Raw genomic sequence first — 19,919 nt, 5'->3', positions numbered from 1 at the left:
GCCTCCAGATACCCCGTCACCCCTCCCAGCCCAGGATGGGAGAGGGCCTGTAGCCCCCAGCCAGGGCAGGAAGCCTGTGCCTGCGTATTCACTACACATCCCTGTGGAAAGAGAGTAGCAGGTACCCTTGGGGTTCCCAGAGGTCATGGGAACCTTCCCAGGAAAAGCAAACATGTGTGTGAGCCAGCAGGACATGCCACACTCACAGAAGGAGGGGGGCATGACAGGCACACTCTTTTCTGCCAGTGACATCTCCCCATGCCAGGAGCCCCAGATGCCCTACAGTGCTGCAGATGGGGAAACTGAGGCTCAGTGGGGAAAGGGTCTTATTTAGGTCCTTCAAGAGGACTGGGACAGGAGCCCGGGCACACGCATGATACACACCCGCACGTGTGAGCAAACACATATACACTGGCCCCTTTGTGCGCCCACACCCTCTCCTGCACGGGCACATCCTGAGAGGAGAGCCCACGCCCCAGCGCCCCTCCCTCTGGCACACCCACCCCCTGCCTGGTCACACGCTCTGGACCATGAGACCCACGCCCCAAACACATGCATACAACATATGTCTGGGGGACCCAGGAATTTCAACAAAGGGCTTACTCGGGGATCATTATCATTACTCGGGGACCTGTATGCTACAGTGACTTTTCATCTTGCAGCATTTTGTATAGTCAAAACACTGGGGAGGGGCGTTAGGGAGTAATTGGGTAAGGGACACAAAGAGCAATTACGAATTGTAATGATGAACATGCTAATAATATCGATTTGATCATCACATACTGTACACAAATACTGATAGTCAACTCTGTACCCCACAAATATATATAATCAACGATAAATTGGGGGTGTGTAGATTGAAACCCCCTCTGTAGTTGTAAATGCACAGACTCACACTTACATTCCTTTAGAGAGAATTCACCCACCCAGCCTCAGTCACATGACACACACATGTATCTTGACGCATATAAATACACTCACAAATTCGTTCAAAACACAACTGCTCACACATACATACCTACACACACAACCACAGTCATATACTCACATCCAGGCACATAGAGACACCCACGAATACACTCACACGTAAAGAGATCCATTGAGATACTCAGCTTACATTCAGAAAACAGATACACACACATGCACCTTGGGACCTTGTGGATATCAGTGCTCACACACGGTCCCATGCAAATATACACAAATTCACACAGATAGAGATGCCAGCTTCATGCACACAAATACACCCAGCAAGTGAGAGATAAAAAGATAACATACACACCCATACAAATGTGTACACTTATTTTACACACAGCTACACCCAGATATACACACCTGGGCATACAGACCTGGAAGGACCAAATACTCACACAAACACAAACACTTGGGCTTCTTGATTACACACTGATAAGAGGCACGTATCAGATGTTTTGATACAAAAATACAATGGAACACACAAATATTCAACAAATATCTGCAAATAGGGGCTCAGACATTTACAAAGTTACCCAGTAACACTCACACAACGGCACTCACGTACACAAGTATCTGTACTCGTAACACATTCGTACACACATACCTTCATGCTGACATACACAATCAGATTCAAACCACTCACAAATACGTTAACTTACATACATATGCAATTTTTATTTTTTTATTTTTATTTTTTTATTTTTAATTTTTGTTGGCAGTTCAGATTGTTATGTTTCCCTCCAATATTTACAATTTGGTAAACATTCATTCAACAACAAATATGAACACAGCAAACATATGCAATTTTTAGATAAATATGCGCACTTGTACTCTCACGAATACATTTAGAAATAGGAATTCTTGGGCTGGCAGGTTAGCTCACTCCGGAGAACGTGGTGCTGGTAACGCCAAGGTCACAGGTTCGGATCCCCGTACTGGCCAGCTGCCTCCCCACACCCAACCAAAAAAGAAATAGGAATTGTGGCACACTTATCCACACTTCAATGGTTTACTAATCCTGTCACACTCAGACTCACACCATATATTCAACACACACAGTTAAACTCATATGTAAACACATATATATGCACAAAAATACATTCAGAATCCTCACGTGTGCATACCCACATGCACACAACCACATTCATATACGCGTGTACAAATGCACTTAGATACAAATACATCCTCACTTACACACAATCAGAATCCTCCCCCAACGAATACTGCAGATACCACAAATACAAACACAGACATTTGCAAATATGATGTTATTTCAAGAAGTTCATGGAAAAATAGAATTGAAAGATAGGGCTGGCCGGTTAGATCCATTGGAGCATCTGGGTTGTGACACCACGGTCAAGGGTTTGGATCCCGGTACTGGCCAGCTACAAATACAAACAAACAAAAAACTTCCATGAACTTCTTGAAGTGTCCTCCTATACCCACAACAGCCATACAACCACACTCATGGACACAGGTAGCCACACTCCTGCATAAACACACACACTCTCAATTTCTTTCCTATCGTCCAGCATTGACAGAGACATCAACCACACCTTTGTACAACACACAGATACGTTCAGATGTACACAAATACTCACACTCATACACACTCACTAAACAGAAACACACTCATCACTTCTATCCTCAGGATACAGATGCCTACATACCACAGATTCTTGCACACACAACACACGTTCAAAACACGGACACACGCATTTCTGCACACACAGTCACACTCACGCCCAGATACGCACACGCAGACACTCTCCCATATACTCGGTCACCACCCAAATACATTCAGAGATGCACACAGATACGCATTCTTCACAAAAACAATCAGAAACAGGTGTACACACGTGCACGCTGCCTACTGCCTACTGCCTATGCCAGCGCAGGTCCTCGTTCCCCTAAGGGTAGACCCCTGGGCACACACATCTCCTGAGGGTCCCTGATCTTGTCCAGTGCCACATCCCCTGAGGGTCCCTGATCTTGTCCAGTGCACATGGCGCGTGCGTAAACGCACACACACGCACTCGCACGCACACACACTCACGCACACACAGGCACACGCACACACACACACAGGCACACGCACACACACGCGCGCGCACACACTCACGCGCACACGCACACACTCACGCGCACACACATACTCACACGTGCACACGCACACACACTCACGCACCCCCCCCCGCGCGCACACACTCGCGCACACGCGCGCACACACCCTCACACGCACACACAGGCACACACACACGCGCACACGCACACACGCACACACACACTCCTCCGCAGCCTCCCTCCCCCATCACTGCAGTCCGGGCCCGCCCTACCCAAGGCACCCCGAGGCTGGGGCCGGGCGAGGCGAGGGGACCTGCCGGGGTCCTGGTCCGGGCCTGGGGGCGGGACGCACCTGGACTCCGCCCCGGGGCGGGGCCGACGCAGCGTCGCCAGCGCGAGCGGCCGCACCTGGTTCAGCGGCGGCGGCGGCGGCGGCGGCGGGCCCGGCAGGGACACGAGCGCGACGCAGCCCAGCCCAGCCCGATCACGGAGCCGGCGCCCGCAGCCCCGGCGTCGCCATGGTGGAGGCGGCGCCCCCGGGGCCCGGGCCGCTGCGGAGGACCTTCCTGGTGCCCGAGATCAAGTCGCTGGACCAATACGATTTCCCGCGGGCCAAGGCGGCCGCGAGCCTGGCGTGGGTGCTGCGGGCCGCGTTCGGGGGCGCAGGTACCGGGGCCGGGGGACGGCGGGCCGGGCGCGGCAGGTGCGGGGGGCGGGGCGCCGGGGCCGTGGGAACAATAGCGCCGGCCGCCGAGGGTCCCCGGGCCTCCGGGCTTCCTGCTCGGCCCCGGCGGTGGACTTTGCCCGCCCGGCCGCGGGAACGCGGTGGGGGTGGGGCCGGCGGCCGCGCTCCGCGCGGGTACCCCGGCGTCCGGGTCCCCAGGTGAGCGAGGCGGGGTCTGCGGGCCTCCCGTTCGCGCCTCCCCGTGCCCGGGGCTTGCACGCCCTCCTGCCCTTTGCCCATCCAGCACGCGCCCCCCTCCTGCTCGCCCCCGGCCCCGGCTTCGTCGCGAGGCCTTAAACGCTCGGGTCGGCACCACCGCACGCCCGCCGGGCCCGGACACACACCCCGCGTCGGCCCTGCCGGCACTGCGGGCGGCGACCCGAGTGCTCTGGCAACCCCCGCTTTCGCCTCCGCGGCCCGGCCAGAGAGGCTGGCAGCTGTGACTTATTGCCCCATGTAACCGAGGAGGCAGGCGAGACCAGTGGAGGGGAAACGGCTTGTCCAAGAGCGCCCAGGGCAGGGGCCCCGCTGCAGAGCCTGCTCCCATCAGGGGAGATCCTCTGCTCCCCTGTTTCCTCCCCCAGGCCCACATGTCTGAATTACTCGGGCCACCCCTATGGGGAAGATGCCAGTGGGTCCCCAGGATCAGAGGCCCTGGGCACGCTCAGTCTGTGCTTGGGGCTGCTCCACCGCCCCAGGCCAAAGCTGGAAGCCAGGGCCTGGCCTTGAGGGAACACAGGGGTTAATTAAGGTCTGGACCTTTCCAGGAGCCGTGGGGGGACGCCCTGCCTTCCCACTGGTCCTGCCCACTGGTCTTGGCACCAGCTCGGCACAGCCCATCCCCCCTCTCAGTGGCCTTCCCAGATCAACCTGTTCTGGGTGTGGGTCTTGGTGACAGCTGTCCGTCTCCTACTTCTGCCTGAGCCTGTCCCTTTCTCTCTCACTGGCTCTCTTCCTGCACCCTTCCATGCATGTCTCATTTTGAGGCCTACCCGCTCCCAGGGATTTGCTTGAGGAAGAAAGAGGTTGGAGGTTGGGACCCAGGACTGCCCCAGCCCCTCACATCCAAGATTATGAGGCCATAGGGAGCTCAACTTCCAGAGTCAGACTTGAATTTGAGCACGTGGACGAATTATCCCAATTCTCAGAGTTTCCATTTCCCCCCCTGTAACGAAGGCATTCAATCACGTATTAACCTATTTCGCAATGTTTGTGGGGCACTCACCATGTGCCAGGCAGGGCACTTATCATGTGCCCGGGCAGTGAGTGAGACCCCAGGCCTTCTTTGCAAGGTTGCTGGGAGGTGCAAAAGAGATAGTGAATACAGAATTCTTTGCACGGCGTCTGGCACATTGTACCCGCTAAAGGATGCTCGCTGTGGGCGCCGGTGTGATTGGTGGTGGCATTTTTATTAATACTATTCATATTACTCATTGTCCTCTATCCGGCAGATGGAGCAGAAATTATTATCCCATTTTGCAGAAAAGAAAGCCAAGTCCCCCGAGGGGTGTTGCTAAGATCCTGATGAAGTCACCCAGTTCTGTTCTCATTGATCCAGAGGGTCAAATTCTATCTGTCCCGCTCCTGCCTCCCCTAAACAGAGGGGGTCTGAAGGATGTGGGAAGCAGAGCTCTGCTAGATTCATGAACTCTGGAACTCTTTACTGATGACAGTCAGGTCAGGCTGGTGCTGGGCACTCAGGATGTGGAGGGGAGGACAGGGGATAGATAGGGGAGAGAGAGAGATGGGCGTGAAACCAGATCGTCACTGCTTAGAGTGACAAGGTCTGTGATGTGGTGGCAAGCAGCCGAGCCTGGGGGAGGAAATCCCTGAAATCCTCCAGAGGAGGAAGAGCTTGAGCCTTGAAGGATGCGTAGGAGTTTGCCATGGGGAGGAGACCCTGTGTGCAAAGGTGTGGGGTGCGGACCAACTGGGAATTCTCAGGGAACAATATGCAAGTCCCAGTAGTGGCTGGGGGAGGTGGGGGATGAGAAAGGCTGGTGAGACAGATGAGGGCCTCTCAGGCTGTGGGCAGGAATCCAAGGGCACTGGGGAGCCATGGAAGGTGTTTGAAGACTGAGAAGATCAAGGATGCAGTTGTCCAGTAGGACTCGAGGCCAGGGGAAGAGGTAGTTTTTGTCGCCCTAAGGCACAGGTGTGAAGAGGCCATGCAGGAATGCAGGCGGGTGGGCTCAGCAGAGACAGCCGAGATGTAAGAAAGGGTTCCGTGTTAAGTGAGTTTGGGAAACACTGCATGCAGTTCTTTATGCCTTCAGAACATCCGTGTGATGTGTGAAGGAAACTGGGCTCATGTTGGCTCTGCCATTTACTAGCTGTGTGATCTTGGGCACGTTATCTCAGCTCTCTGGGCCTTGGTTTTCTCATCCATACAATGGGTATAGAATAAGCATTGTAAGAATTCAATGAGCGAATGCTAAGAAAGTCATGGAATAAATAACTGCTAGCTTTGCTGTAGAGCTGTGCTGTCCAGTATGGTAGGCAGTAGCCACATTTGGCTGGTCTGAGACAAGAAGTGCTGTAAATGTAACATATACATTGGATTCCAAAGACTTGGTTAAAAAAAAAAAAAAGAATGTGAAATATCTCGATAATGTTTTTATATTGATTACACACTGAAGTTCATAGTTCATAGAAAGTTCAAAAGTTCATAGAAAGGCCGGTTGCTCAGTTGGTTAGAGTGCTCCCTTGTAATGCCAAGGTCAAGGGTTCAGATCCTCCTACCGTCCAGCCACCAAAAAAGAAGAAAAGAAAATATATTAGTCAGTTAATGTTGCTTGTTTCTACTTTTTAAATGTGGCTACTAGAAAACTTAAAACTACATGTGGGGCTCACATTATATTTTTATTAGCTAGCACTGCTCTTCAGTAAATAAATGCTCAGTAAACATTTTATAGTATAAGGCAGTGGTTCTCAAATGGTAATGATTTTAAGAGACATTTGGCAGTGTCTGGAAACACTTTTTCCGGAGGAAGGGAGGAAGGGGCTACTGGCATGTAGTGGGTAGAGACCAGGGATTTTGCTAAACATCTTACAATATACAGGACAGCATCCCCCCAACAAAGAATTATCCAGCCCCAAATGCCAATAGTGCCATGGTGGAGGAAACCTGTATAGGATAAGTGCTTGGTAAACATTAGTGATCACTAGCCCCAGCTCACGTGTTCATCTTGAAAGCTCTGAGAAGTCCTGCAGGAAAGAAACTTGTTTAATTTTGCTGATAGGAGCAGGATGTGTCCAGGGCCTAGTCGCCAGCAGGGGCTTGGATTTGGGAGATGTCAGGAGGTTGAAACCAGAGGATTGATGGGTTGGTGTGTGGTGGTGGTAAAGAAGGAGGGGATGGTGATTTCTCATGGGAGCAGGTTTGGAGCAAGATGCTGAGGGTTGTGGGAGATGCCCAGGGGACAGTGGGACACACAGCCTGGGCTGCAGCGGTGGCAATCCTCAGATGGCCATGGAAGCTGTCACGGGGTGGGGGACATACCCATTTACAAGGAGACACCAGGGGGAGGAAGATTTCTGCAAGAAGGAGGTGCTGGGCAGAGAGCCCAGGAGAGATATGCGCCCACAGATGTGTGTTGGATGGCTGCTGCTGGCCTTGGGGAGGTTGGGAGCAAGGGAGGCAGAAGCCAGGACAGGGAGGTTGAGGCAGGGGCGGGATGTGGGGGAAGGGAGCCTGGAGCTTTCTCTTCTTTCAAAGAGCTGAGGTGAGAGGAGCAGGGAGAAGGCACAAAGTGGGAAGGTCAGGTGTGGTTTTAGGGGGTGGGAAAGGAGCGGGGGCAGGAAGGGACAGAAGGCAAGGGTGCTGGGGTCCTCCTGGGCCAGGGTCTCTCAGGAGCCTGGCTGTGAAGAGGGACACCTGGGAAAGGTCTGATGTGTCACGTTCAAAGTGTTTTGAAAAAAAAAAAAATCAAATACGTTTTATAGCACTAGAAACCCCCACTCTGGTCTTTCAAACACAGAGAACCTCAATATACAAAACAGCGGAGCTGATTGGAACAAGAGTTGGAGCAGGTCTCCCCCGTCCTGCATCGACCTCATTCACCTCCTCCCGGTCCTCCCTGGCTTTCTCCTCTTCATCCTCGGATCCTACCTGGGGCTCTGCCCTCATGCCTCCTCTTCCCACCCTGCCCATCTTATTTAGGGTTCTCATGGCTGCCTCTATGACATGACCTCACCGCTCCCCTAAGCCCTGGTCTTTCATGTCCTCTGCCTTGAGGATGTCCCCAAGGCCCCCTCACCTGCTGCCCCTCCTGTACCCCCATTTCAGTCACTCCCCCTCTGTCCCCAGTGCCTCCCCCCTCCCTCCTCCGCCTCTGCCTTCAGTCATCAAGTTCAGATCACTCAACCCCTTCTAAGTGTCTGCAGTCTGCCCACCTCCCCCATTCTGTGCCCTCCCAGCCAGACCCCGACCCCGTCCTCACAGCCCATCCCACCCCAGCCTCCAAGCTAAGAGAGGGTGTAGTTCGCTTAAGGGATGGGTTTGAACCCCAGTCCTGGCTTTGAAGAGCTGTGCAGCCTTGGGCAGGTTACTTTCCTTGTCTGTGCCTCATCTGTAAAGTGGAGTTACCAATTGCGCCCTGGCTGCTTCCTAGGGCTGATGTAAGGCTTAAATAAAAGCTCACACCCCGGGAGCACAGGAAGGTTATTGTCATTGTGATTATCTTCCCTTGGGGCCTAAAAGACCCATCCAGCCAGCCTTCTGGGCCTCCTCTCCGATCTAAGAGCCCGCAATCTTCCTGAGGCACTGTGTTCTCCCCCACCTCCTGGTCTTTGCATCTGCACTCCCCTCTGCCAGGAACACGGTTACCCCTTCCCCTGGCAAAGTCCTGCACACCTGCACGAATCTGCACAGATCCCTTCTCTCCCTTCCCAGTACCATCCTCCCTAGTCCAGGCCTTGTGATAGTGTGTGTGCATGTGTGATGTGTACTTGGTGGCCCTGACCTGCCGTGTCCCCCCACACCCCCACAGAGCACGTGCCCCCGGAGCTGTGGGAACCCTTCTATACAGACCAGTACGCTCAGGAGCACGTGAAACCCCCGGTGACGCGGCTGCTGCTCTCGGCCGAGCTCTACTGCCGGGCCTGGCGCCAGGCGCTGCCGCAGCTCGAGACACCCCCCAACCCCGCTGCGCTGCTGGCCTTGCTGGCGCGGAGGGGCACGGTGCCCGCGCTGCCCGAGCGCCCGGTGCGGGAGGCCGACCTGAGGCACCAGCCCATTCTCATGGTAGGCCCCGCCCCCGCCCGTTAGGCCCCGCCCACCAGCCCCGACTCTTCCCCTTAAGCCCCTCCCACTAGGCCCGGTTTCCTCCCCTCAAGCTCCACCCATCAGATCTGGCCACTCCTCTCAAGCTCCACCCATCAGATCTGGCCACTCCCCTCAAGCTCCACCCATCAGACCTGGCCACTCCCCTCAAGCTCCACCCATCAGATCTGGCCACTCCTCTCAAGCTCCACCCATCAGATCTGGCCACTCCCCTCAAGCTCCACCCATCAGATCTGGCCACTCCCCTCAAGCTCCACTAATCAGATCTGGCCACTCCCCTCAAGCTCCACCCATCAGATCTGGCCACTCCTCTCAAGCTCCACCCATCAGATCTGGCCACTCCCCTCAAGCTCCACCCATCAGATCTGGCCACTCCCCTCAAGCTCCACTAATCAGATCTGGCCACTCCCCTCAAGCTCCACCCATCAGATCTGGCCACTCCTCTCAAGCTCCACCCATCAGATCTGGCCACTCCCCTCAAGCTCCACCCATCAGACCTGGCCACTCCCCTCAAGCTCCACCCATCAGATCTGGCCACTCCCCTCAAGCTCCACCCATCAGATCTGGACACTCCCCTCCAGCTCCACCCACCAGACCTAGCTCCTCCCTCCAGGCCTGGCTCTCCCCAGAAGAGCTATTCTGCCCTTTGAGGACTTGTGTGCGTGGCCCACCCTATCCTAAGGCCTAGTATATGACCTCAAAGCCCAGCTCATGGTGTGTGGCTCTTCCAGGACCCCTGTCCTGGTTCCTTCCCTCAAGGCCCCACCCACTAACCCCTGGCCCCGCCCCACCCCCTCCCCCACTCCAAGCCCTTCCCATTCTAGGGGCATTGGGGAGCCTCCACCCCGAACTCTGGCTTCACCCTCCAGCTCTTGTCCCCACAGGGAGCCCACCTAGCTGTCATTGACGCCCTTATGGTTGCCTTCGCCTTCGAGTGGACAAAGACACTGCCGGGTCCCATGGCCCTGACCAGCCTAGAACACAAGCTCCTTTTCTGGGTGGACACGGTAGGTGGGGTTGAGCCAGGCTGGGGTGGGGACCAGCATAGTTCAGTGACCAGAGAACATTGACCTCTCCCTGCTTCCCAGACCGTCCGACGGCTGCAAGAAAAGACCGAGCAGGAAGCGGCCCAGCGAGCATCTCCTGCAGCCCCTACAGATGGGACAGCCCCAGCACAGCCCTCGGTGAGGCTAGGGCGATGCACAGACAGACGGAAGGACAGGGGATCGGAGGGCTGGGTGGGCAGGGTGTAGCTGTGCCTCAAAGCCCCTCCTGAGGTGGCAGGGCTGGAGGTGACTCTCTCTCTCTCTCTCTCTCTCTCTCTCTCTATCTCTCTCTCTCTCTCTCTCTCTCTCTCCCTCTCTCTCCCTCTCCCCCGTCTCCCTGCGCCGGCTCCTGCTGCTGTACTTTCTGCCTCTCTGGCGTTAGTGCCCCACACGCTGGTACTGGAAGCTGGTTCCTGTAAGTGGGGCCGACTGTCCGTCCTGTCTGCCTGTCCTGCTTGTTGCTCTGTGTCTCCGTGTGCCCATTTCTGCCTGCCTGTCTGCGCCCTCCTTCCTCCCCCCAGCTGTGAGCAAAGGAGGTGGGACCCCAGCCCTAGGTGAAAGGGAGAACCCCTCTGTGAACCAACAGGAAGGTGGAACTTGGGCCATTAACTGAGGGCAGATCCCTCTCCATGAACTGACAAGGTGGATGGACTTCTCCTCCCATTAAGCAAGAGGCAACCTCCCCCCTCCACTAACTGGAAGGGTGGGACCCCTGAGTCTGTCCCCCTTAGCCAAGGTGGGAAGACCTCCAGCCCATCAGACACACGGATCCTGACCCCAGAGAGCAGGGCACGTGGAGGAGATCCCTCTAGCCAAGAGGAAGATTCTCAAACCCAGAAGAAGATAGAAGAACCTTCCTAACTGAGACCCCCCCCGCCAGCTTCCCCAAGGAAAAATCCGAGCTTTGAGGAGGATGAGGCCCACCCCTGAAGCTTGAAGTTTGAATCTCTCTAGCTCTAACTAGCTGTGTGACCTCATACAAGTGTCTAAACCTCTCTGCACTTCATAGAATTCATTTCTGCAGCAGATAAACAGGGGAAGGTGGGGAAGGTTTTGTTTTGTTTTGTTTTTTCTTTCTTTTTCTGATGCCCGACCCCAGGGAGGTTTGGGGCTGGATGGGGTCCCTACCTTTGCTCACTCCTCCTCCCACCCTGGGGCCTGGGTTCCTCTTCTGCCTACTCGCTTTCTCTGCGCCCTTTCCTTGAGCTGGGGGCCTGGGTCTTTTGTGGGAGGAGGATTCCCTGCATGAGAAGCTGCTCTGTGGGGTCCCTCGGGGCTGGGAGGAGCTGGGGTCCCCAAAGCCGGCCAGAGCACAGTCAGGGAGCTGGATGGCCAGGGCTCAGGGCAAGGGTCAGGACCACCCCCTCCCCTGGAGGTGGGTTTGGGGACCTAGCAGGTCAGCACCCCTCCCGCCCTGCTGACGGCTGCTCCTCTCCCCCCAGCACGCAATTGCCTTCTGTTTAAAGGAGTCGGGGAGCAAACCCCCCATGGTAATGTATCCCCCACCCCAGGGTCCCAGGAGTCCCTGTCCCCAGCCCCTGCCGCTGGCCTGGCTGCTCGCAGACACCTCCTCTGCCTCTCGCTGCTGCCACTCCCCTGCTCCAGGCTGGCCCCCCACTCTGGCTCTGGGACCCCCGGCTTCCCGCCCCGTCGTGGCGGAAACCCCAGGTCTCCCCGCCCAGCCTGCATGACTGCTGACCTGGGGGGCCGGCCTGACCGCTGACCTGACCTGGCTGCTATCCACAGATCCGATACCGCAAGGACCGCGCTGTGGCCCGACGCGCCCCCTGCTTTCCAACTGTAACTAACCTCCAGGACCTGGCCAGTGGGGCCGCACTGGCTGCCACAATCCACTGCTATTGTCCCCAGTTGTTGCGACTTGAGGGTGAGTGAATGGGCCTGGGCCAGACCCCATCCTGGGGAGCTGGGTGTCCATCCTATGTCCTCATCCCCAGGCTCGTGCAACTTGTAGGATGAGTGGTTATGAGTGCAGCTTCCAGAATTGGCAGTTTGCATTTCTCTTTTTCCCTCATTAGCTGTGTGACCTCGCACAAGTGTCTAGACCTCTCTGTGCTTCATAGAATTCATTCCTGCAGTAGATAACATGTATCGAGGGCAGAATTTGGGCCAGACCCCATTTTGGGCGCTAGGCCAAATAGATCCAGCAAGAACAAATAGAAGCACACTCCTGACTTCACAGGGAGGAAGATGCCCAAATTTATCCAGAAGTCCCTTTTGGATATTAAGTGCCCCAAAGGGTGATGGGTGGTCAGGAAAAGCGTTTTTGCTTTTTCTTTTTTTGTGTGGCTGTCTGGTGCAGGGATCTGAACCCTTGACCTTGTGTTGTAACACTGAGCTCTAACCGGCTGAGCTAACAGGCCGGTATAGGAAAAGCTTTTTGAGTTGAGTTTTTGGGGGACTAGCATTCCAGGCAGACAAAAACACCTGAGGAGTGGTCTATCATAGTATCCACCTCTCGAAGGGCACCTGGCACAAAGCCAGGCCGTAGGAGGTCCTCCATGGATGTTGGCTTCTGGGCCTTGGCTTCCCTGGGGTCCCCGTGCTCAGTCCCATAGAGCCAGAGACCCAGGTATCCTGTCTCTACAGAGGTATGCCTCAAGGACCCTATGTCTGTGGCGGACAGCCTCTACAACCTCCAGCTGGTACAGGATTTCTGTGCCTCCCGCCTTCCTGGTGGCTGTCCGCTGTCCCTCGAGGACTTGCTCTATGTCCCGCCGCCCCTCAAGGTAAGGCCATCTGTGGGCACAGTGGGCTGAGGCAGGTGTCCAGGGCTGTGTGTTCCTTTGGCTGACTCCACCTCCTGCCTCCAGGTCAACCTGGTGGTTCTGCTGGCCGAGATGTTCATGTGCTTTGAGGTGCTGAAGCCTGACTTTGTACAGGCCAAGGACTTGCCTGATGGTCATGGTGAGGCCCAGCCTGGGGTCTGGGTGGGTGAGGGGAGGTCAAGTCCTGCCTGACTCTCTTCTCTGTGCTGCAGCCGCCTCCCCCAGGGGCACTGAGGCCTCCCCACCTCAGGTCAGCAGTGGTGGCAGGTACGGTACCCGCACTGGGCTCTTCCTCCTAGCTGGGCACTGGTATGGGGCTGGGGGACACCCTAGTGTCTGCCCCTAGGAGAGTCAGAGGGAGGAGGTAGGGGTCCTGGGACTGAAGTATGTTTCTTGGCAGTTCTCCTGTCTTCAACTTCCGTCACCCGCTTCTGTCACCTGGTGGCCCCCAGTCCCCACTCCGAGGATCCACAGGTAAGGGCAGGTGGCTGTTACTGTGACTCCCCCACCTAAAGACTACCCCATTGTCTCCTCATGACCCACACAGTAGCCCTCCATTGGGTCCCCCTTGGGTACGCCTAAGGTGACCCCAAGAATGACTTCCCCAGTGGCTCCATAGGACCCCTTAGTGATACTGAATGGCCCCAGGTATCCGTTTCTAGAAACCTCTGGTCTGACCAGACCACATAATGACCCATCAGTGACTTAACTGACTCAACAGAGGTTGCCCCCAGACCCTGACCATCCCCACCCAGGATCCCCAGTGACCCCATAGTGACCACTCATTGCCTCTCCCTAGGCTCCCTGAAGTCCTCCCCGTCCTTGTCCCACATGGAGGCCCTCGGCAAGGCCTGGAACCGTCAGCTCAGGTAAGTGCGTCTCAGGGTCCAGGGCTGGCGGTGGAGCAGGCTGGGGCGGGTCGGGGCCGAGGTTGGTCCCAGGGGCTGACCCCTCCCTCTGGCCGCCCAGCCGTCCCCTCTCCCAGGCTGTGTCATTCAGCACCCCCTTTGGCCTGGACAGCGACGTGGATGTTGTCATGGGAGACCCCGTCCTGCTCCGCTCTGTCAGTTCCGACAGTCTGGGGCCTCCACGTCCTGTGCCAGCCCGGACCCCCGCCCAGCCATCCCCGGAGCCTGGCGACCTGCCTACTATCGAGGAGGCCCTGCAGATTATCCACAGTGCCGAGCCCCGGCTGCTCCCGGACGGGGCTGCCGATGGCAGCTTCTACCTCCACTCCCCCGAGGGGCCACCCAAACCACCACTGGCCTCCCCCTACCCTCTCGAGGGGGCCTCCAAACCACGGTCTGATGGACCCGCCAAAGCACCTGCCTACTTCCCCCACCCTGAGACACCCTCAAAACTATCTCCCTGCCTGGCAGGGGAGGTGTCAAAACCACTGGCCCCGTCTGAGGAGTCCTCGAAGGTGGTGGCTTCGTCCCCTGCAGCCACCAACACCGAAGTGAAGATGACCAGCTTTGCTGAACGCAAGAAGCAGCTGGTGAAGGCCGAGGCTGAGGCCGGAGCGGGGTCCCCCACGTCCACTCCGGCAGCACCGGAGGCCCTGAGCTCAGAGATGAGTGAGCTGGGAGCCCGGCTGGAGGAAAAGCGCCGGGCTATAGAGGCTCAAAAGCGGCGGATCGAGGCCATCTTTGCCAAGCACCGCCAACGACTGGGCAAAAGTGCCTTCCTGCAGGTGCAGCCACGAGAGGCTGCCGGGGAGGCCGAGGCAGAGGCTGAGCCAGGCCTGGTCCCTGGTGGGGAGCGGCCAGCAGGCGAGGGTCAGGGTGGTGAGCCGTCCTCACGGCCCAAGGCAGTGACCTTCTCGCCAGAGCTGGGCCCGGTGCCCCCCGAGGGCCTGGGGGAGTACAACCGGGCGGTCAGCAAGCTGAGCGCTGCATTGAGCTCGCTGCAACGGGACATGCAGAGGCTCACGGACCAGCAGCAGAGGCTTCTGGCCCCGCCAGAGGCCCCTGGACCTGCCCCGCCCCCCGCGGCGTGGGTCATCCCCGGTCCCACGACAGGGTCCAAAGCTGCATCCCCCAGCCCCGTCCGGCGCACCCCAGCCACCAGGCGCAGCCCCGGGCCGGGGCCCAACCCGGCACCCCGCAGCCCCAAACACACGCGGCCGGCGGAGCTGCGGCTGGCGCCCCTGACACGGGTGCTCACGCCACCCCACGACGTCGACAGCCTCCCCCACCTGCGCAAGTTCTCGCCGAGCCAGGTGCCCGTGCAGACACGATCCTCTATCCTCCTGGCGGAGGGGCCGCCTCCCGAGGAGCCTGCCGCCCGGCCTGGCCTCATTGAGATCCCACTGGGCAGCCTGGAAGAGCCCCCCGCTGAGGACGAGGGAGATGGGAGCCCCCCTGGTGCTGAGGATTCCCTAGAAGAAGAGGCATCTTCAGAGGGAGAGCCCCGGACTGGGCTCGGGTTCTTCTATAAGGTGAGTCACCTGAGCAGGTGAAGGAGGGGACAAGTGAGCAGATGGATGGATGGCCAGGCAGTGGTGACTTCTGGAGATGGGTGGGTGGTGGGTGGATGGAAAGGTGGGTGCAGGGATGGATGTCAGTGGGTGGACAGATAGTGGTTAACTGATGGGTGGTGGGGCGGATGGACAGATAGGTGGGCGGGTGGCTAGACAGAAGGAGGCTAGATGGGTAGACAGATGGACAAGCAGTTGATCAGACAGGCAGGGGTGGGCAGATGGATGGATGGGTGGGTAGGTGATGGACAGATGGACATGGGTGGTGGGTGGACAGACGGGGCTAGGGTCTCCCACGGCATCTCCCGCCCATGCTTTCTCCTTCACCCTCTTCCCCCAGCACAGTCCCACCAGTTCCCCTTCCTGACCCTGTCCCGTGTCCAGCCATTCTCCATCCTCATGCCCCCCCCAGCCTGGGCCATGTCATCTCTCACCTGGACGCCTACAGTCACCCCGACTGGTCTGTACTGCTTTCTCCCAACACCTGGTCATTTTCCGCCGAGCTGCCAGGGAGTTTGCTCCCTCTTGCTGTTGGAATAAAAGTCCTCTCCAGGGCTTTGGGCTCCCCTCACCTCTGGCCTCATTCTGTACTGTTCTCCCAGCTCTGTGTCGCAGTCATACTGGCATCCCTGTGGTTCCACACACCTGCTAGGTTTGTTCTGACCTCAGGGCCTTTGCACTTGTGGCTTGTTCTGTGCAGAATACTGACCTCACCCTTTACCCCTGCCTGGTTCATTCTCCAGGGGTGCTTCCTCCAGGAAGCCTCACTGGGTGCCCCAGGCTAGGTAGACTGGCAGTGCCCGACACACCTCCCAGCGTCCACCACTATCTGCGATATTTGCCTTCTCAGCTGGATTAAGCGCTTTGTGTGAACAGCACTCAGGTCTGCCCTATTCCTGTTGTGGCCCAGTACCCAGCTTGAGGCTATGCATAAAGTAGGCACCGACTTCTAAATGCCTTTAGAGCAATTACTGTGTGAGTTCAAAAGGACAGGTGAGGAGCTGTCAGATGAATGTGTCTGGCAGGCTGGGCCGATGGAAGATAAGACTCCAGCTGTACCAGGGGAGGGGTGGCCAGCTGGATTTGGTGTCTGCCCCCAGGATGAAGACAAGCCTGAGGATGAGATGGCCCAGAAGCGGGCCAGCCTGCTGGAGCGGCAGCAGCGGCGGGCAGAGGAGGCGCGGCGGCGTAAACAGTGGCAGGAGGCAGAGAAGGAGCAGCGGAGGGAGGAGGTTGCGAGGTGAGGCTGGGCCCAGCCTGTCCAGGGACCCCTGACCCTTGGTCTTCCAGCCCCTGGTGCCTCCATGACCTGTTCTGACTGCTCGATTGCCCTTGATCTGCAGGCTGGCCCAGGAGGATGCCCCCTGCCCGGCCCCTGCCGCCCCCACACCTCCCACGGTCCCTGCAGCGACCACAGTCCCTGCGGTGACCCCAGCCCCTGCTGCCCGGGCCCCAGCCGAGGAGGAGGTGGGCCCCCGGAGGGGGGAGTTCACACGGCTGGAGTACGAGCGCCGGGCCCAGCTGAAACTGATGGACGATCTCGATAAGGTGCTGCGGCCCCGGGCCTCAGGGACCGGGGGGCCAGGTCGGGGCGGGCGAAGGGCTGCCCGGCCTCGCTCTGGTTGCTGTGATGACTCTGCCCTGGCGAGAAGCCCAGCCCGTGGCCTGCTGGGTGAGGCCCCCATGGGGACGTGGGGAGGGGGATACATGCAGGGGTGCAGGGTGGGTATGAGGGGGTGATAGAGATCTCAGGCAGGATTTGACCCTGACTGTTGGGTAAAAACTTGCACAGGGATGTGTGGGGCTATAGTGGGGTGAAGGCATTTCCCTTCCTGGCTTAGCGAGGCCCCATTGAGTAGGTTTGGGGGTGCAGGGTTTCTAGTGGGGGCTGACCTAGTGCTGCTCCCCCCATAGGTGGGGGGAGGTCAGACTCAAGTGGGGCTGCAGAGGGGTGAGAGGTCTTGGGTGGGCCCGGCCCCCTCAGGCTTCTGTGGAGATGCAGGGGCTTCAGGGAGGAACTGACCCTGCACTCTCTATTCCCAGGCTCTCGCCTCAGCAAGGTCTACTCCCAGTCCACCCTGTCACTGTCCACCGTGGCCAATGAGGCCCCCAATAATCTCGGGGTGAAGAGGCCCACATCTAGGTGAGCTCAGCCTGGGCAGGTGGGGGGTCACATGCCAGGTGGCCCCTGCTGTGTGTTTTGGTGCATGCGGGCATCTGCTTGAAGCTAGAGGGTGTTACGGCTTGTGTTGTATGTGCCCCTGGAGAGATGAGAGGGTGTGTGTGCACATGTGCAAGTGGGGTTGTCTGCTCCTGGCAGACGGGATACAGGAATGTGCCCCTGTGCAGCGAGCACTTAGGTGTTCCTGAGCGCACAGGAGACGGCACTGCGTGGACTCGGGAGGATATGCCGTGTATGTGTACGTCTCTGCAGCATGTGCTGGGCTTGCCTTTTCCCTGGTCCCTCTGCATATTGGGGGCCTTTGGCCACCACTGACCCCACGTCTATCCCATTCCTTCCCCACTACAGGGCTCCATCCCCGTCCGGCCTCATGTCCCCAAGCCGCCTGCCTGGTAGCCGCGAACGCGACTGGGAGAATGGCAGCAACGCCTCCTCCCCAGCGTCGGTGCCCGAGTACACAGGTAAGCGGGATATCACGTGATGTCAGTGATGGGCCCCACCCGTCCCTTGGTCATCCCTGTCCCTGCTGACTGCCCCACCCTCTAGGTCCACGGCTGTATAAGGAGCCCAGCGCCAAGTCCAACAAGTTCATTATCCACAACGCCCTGGCGCACTGCTGCCTGGCGGGCAAGGTGAACGAACCGCAGAAGAACCGCATTCTCGAGGTGAGCTGCGCCAGGCTTGGGGGGCTGCAGGTGGGTGGGCAGCCCAGCCCCTCGAGCTTAACCACTTCTGCCGCCCCCAGGAAATTGAGAAGAGCAAGGCCAACCACTTCCTGATCCTCTTTCGAGACTCAAGCTGCCAGTTCCGAGCACTGTACACGCTATCGGGGGAGACAGAGGAGCTGTCGCGGCTGGCGGGCTACGGCCCCCGGACAGTCACACCCGCCATGGTAGAGGGCATTTACAAGTACAACTCGGACCGCAAGCGCTTCACCCAGATCCCTGCCAAGACCATGTCCATGAGCGTCGATGCCTTCACCATCCAGGGACACCTCTGGCAGACCAAGAAACCCACGACTCCCAAGAAAGGCAGTGGCACCCCCAAATAGCCCTGTCCTGGGTGGTCTGCGGGCCGGGACCCAGGTGCTCTGGCCACCGCCCCCATGGAGGACAGTTGGTATTCTTGTGTTCTGTCTGTCCCCAACTGTGTCTGGGTGGGGCTGGAGTCCCCACCCCCTGACTTTGAGTCTGGCCCTGCTGTGGGGGCTGAGCTGGGAGTTTCAGGGACTCAGCTCAATCCCCTTGTCTGTCCAACATCCCCATCTTGAATAAAATAATTTAAAGAGATGTTGAGCTTTGTCACCTCCCTGAGAGACTCTGCACCCACTGGCTAGGTTTCTGGCCTCCTATTCTTTCTTGAACTGACTCGTGTGTCTTCCACCCCCTCGATGGCCCTGATGCAGCTTCTGCCAAGGTCTGTACGGACTCCCTGCCAACACCTCCCCATGGATCGTTCCCAGCCACCTCTCAACTGACCTCCTGGGCACATGAGGCTTCTGACCAGCCCTCCCCGTATCCCCCCACCCCAGGCTTAATTTTCCTACTCTGTGTGGCTGTTGTTACTGGCCTATCCTGACAGTTGGTCCTGGGCCAACTTCTAACTTGATCTGTGTCCCCCAGCCAGCCTGCCTAGGTTCCTAGGCTCGGTTACTGCCTCTGGCCCAGGGATTCCATGTTTCCCTCCTCTGAGCTCTGAGTCTGAGGATCCAGTTGCCTCCTCAGCCTGGCCACTGGACACCTCAGAGGCAGGCCTTATGTGGCAACCTTGAGCCAGGCTGGGCCCAGCCCTATTACACATCCCACCCCCTAGGCCAGCAGCCCAGGCCTCCCCATGTCCCCAGCTGCCACCTGCCCACAAAGCAGCCTGTGTGACCTGTTCGAAGCACAAATCTGATTACATCCCTTGATGCTTAAAACCCTTTAATAGCTTAGAGCCTGCTAATGGCTTCCTGGAGCTTAGGACTAAGGACCACACCCTGGCCATGGCCTGTGGATAAGGGCTGGCTCCTGGCCCCCGTCCAGGGACTGAAGTATCGTCTTGCTAATAAGTTCACAGAGCTGGATAAGGCGTGGCCTGGGAGGAAAGGTTTGCGGAGGGGAGGCTGCTGCTTGGGGATGCAGAACAGCCCTAGGGGAGCAGTTGGGAGCCAGGTCCCCCTAGGCTTAGGGCTCAAGGAGGCTCCTGGGCAGGACCTCAGGCAGTACAGAAACTGGTCTCTTAGCGTCCAGAACTGGCTCTGCAGGGATAGGCAGGGCATGTGCCTGGCCCCGGGCCCCGGCTGTCCCACCTCCCACACCAGCCAATCCAGGCCCAGGGCCAGGGCGCTCCTGAGCTGGCAATCCCTCCAGGCACCTGGACGGCAGGAAGGAAACTCAGACC

At 57.8% G+C, this 19,919-nt stretch overlaps 1 protein-coding gene across 2 annotated transcripts; it reads left to right on the top strand.

The window, feature by feature from the left end:
• Nucleotides 1-3,554: 3,554 nt before the first annotated feature.
• Nucleotides 3,555-18,794, top strand: CAMSAP3 (calmodulin regulated spectrin associated protein family member 3). 2 transcript variants are annotated; one of them, XM_063109423.1, is made up of 19 exons: nt 3,555-3,702; nt 8,752-9,005; nt 9,929-10,051; nt 10,133-10,228; nt 10,473-10,505; nt 11,533-11,580; nt 11,837-11,975; nt 12,698-12,837; nt 12,922-13,015; nt 13,089-13,143; nt 13,277-13,350; nt 13,676-13,745; nt 13,846-15,316; nt 16,456-16,595; nt 16,699-17,027; nt 17,399-17,498; nt 17,886-17,998; nt 18,084-18,202; nt 18,283-18,794. In XM_063109423.1, the coding sequence occupies exons 1-19, from the start codon at nt 3,555-3,557 to the stop codon at nt 18,586-18,588; spliced, it is 3,852 nt and encodes a 1,283-aa protein (XP_062965493.1). In that variant the 3' UTR covers nt 18,589-18,794. The 2 variants fall into 2 exon arrangements, with proteins under 2 accessions (XP_062965493.1, XP_062965494.1); XM_063109424.1 differs by lacking the exons at nt 10,473-10,505; nt 11,533-11,580.
• Nucleotides 18,795-19,919: the final 1,125 nt, after the last annotated feature.

Source organism: Cynocephalus volans, chromosome 10 (genome assembly GCF_027409185.1).
Source record: "Cynocephalus volans isolate mCynVol1 chromosome 10, mCynVol1.pri, whole genome shotgun sequence".
NCBI classification, from domain to species: domain Eukaryota; kingdom Metazoa; phylum Chordata; class Mammalia; order Dermoptera; family Cynocephalidae; genus Cynocephalus; species Cynocephalus volans.
Note: the sequence above shows the minus strand (reverse complement) of the source record. Positions and strands in the feature narration are given on the sequence as shown.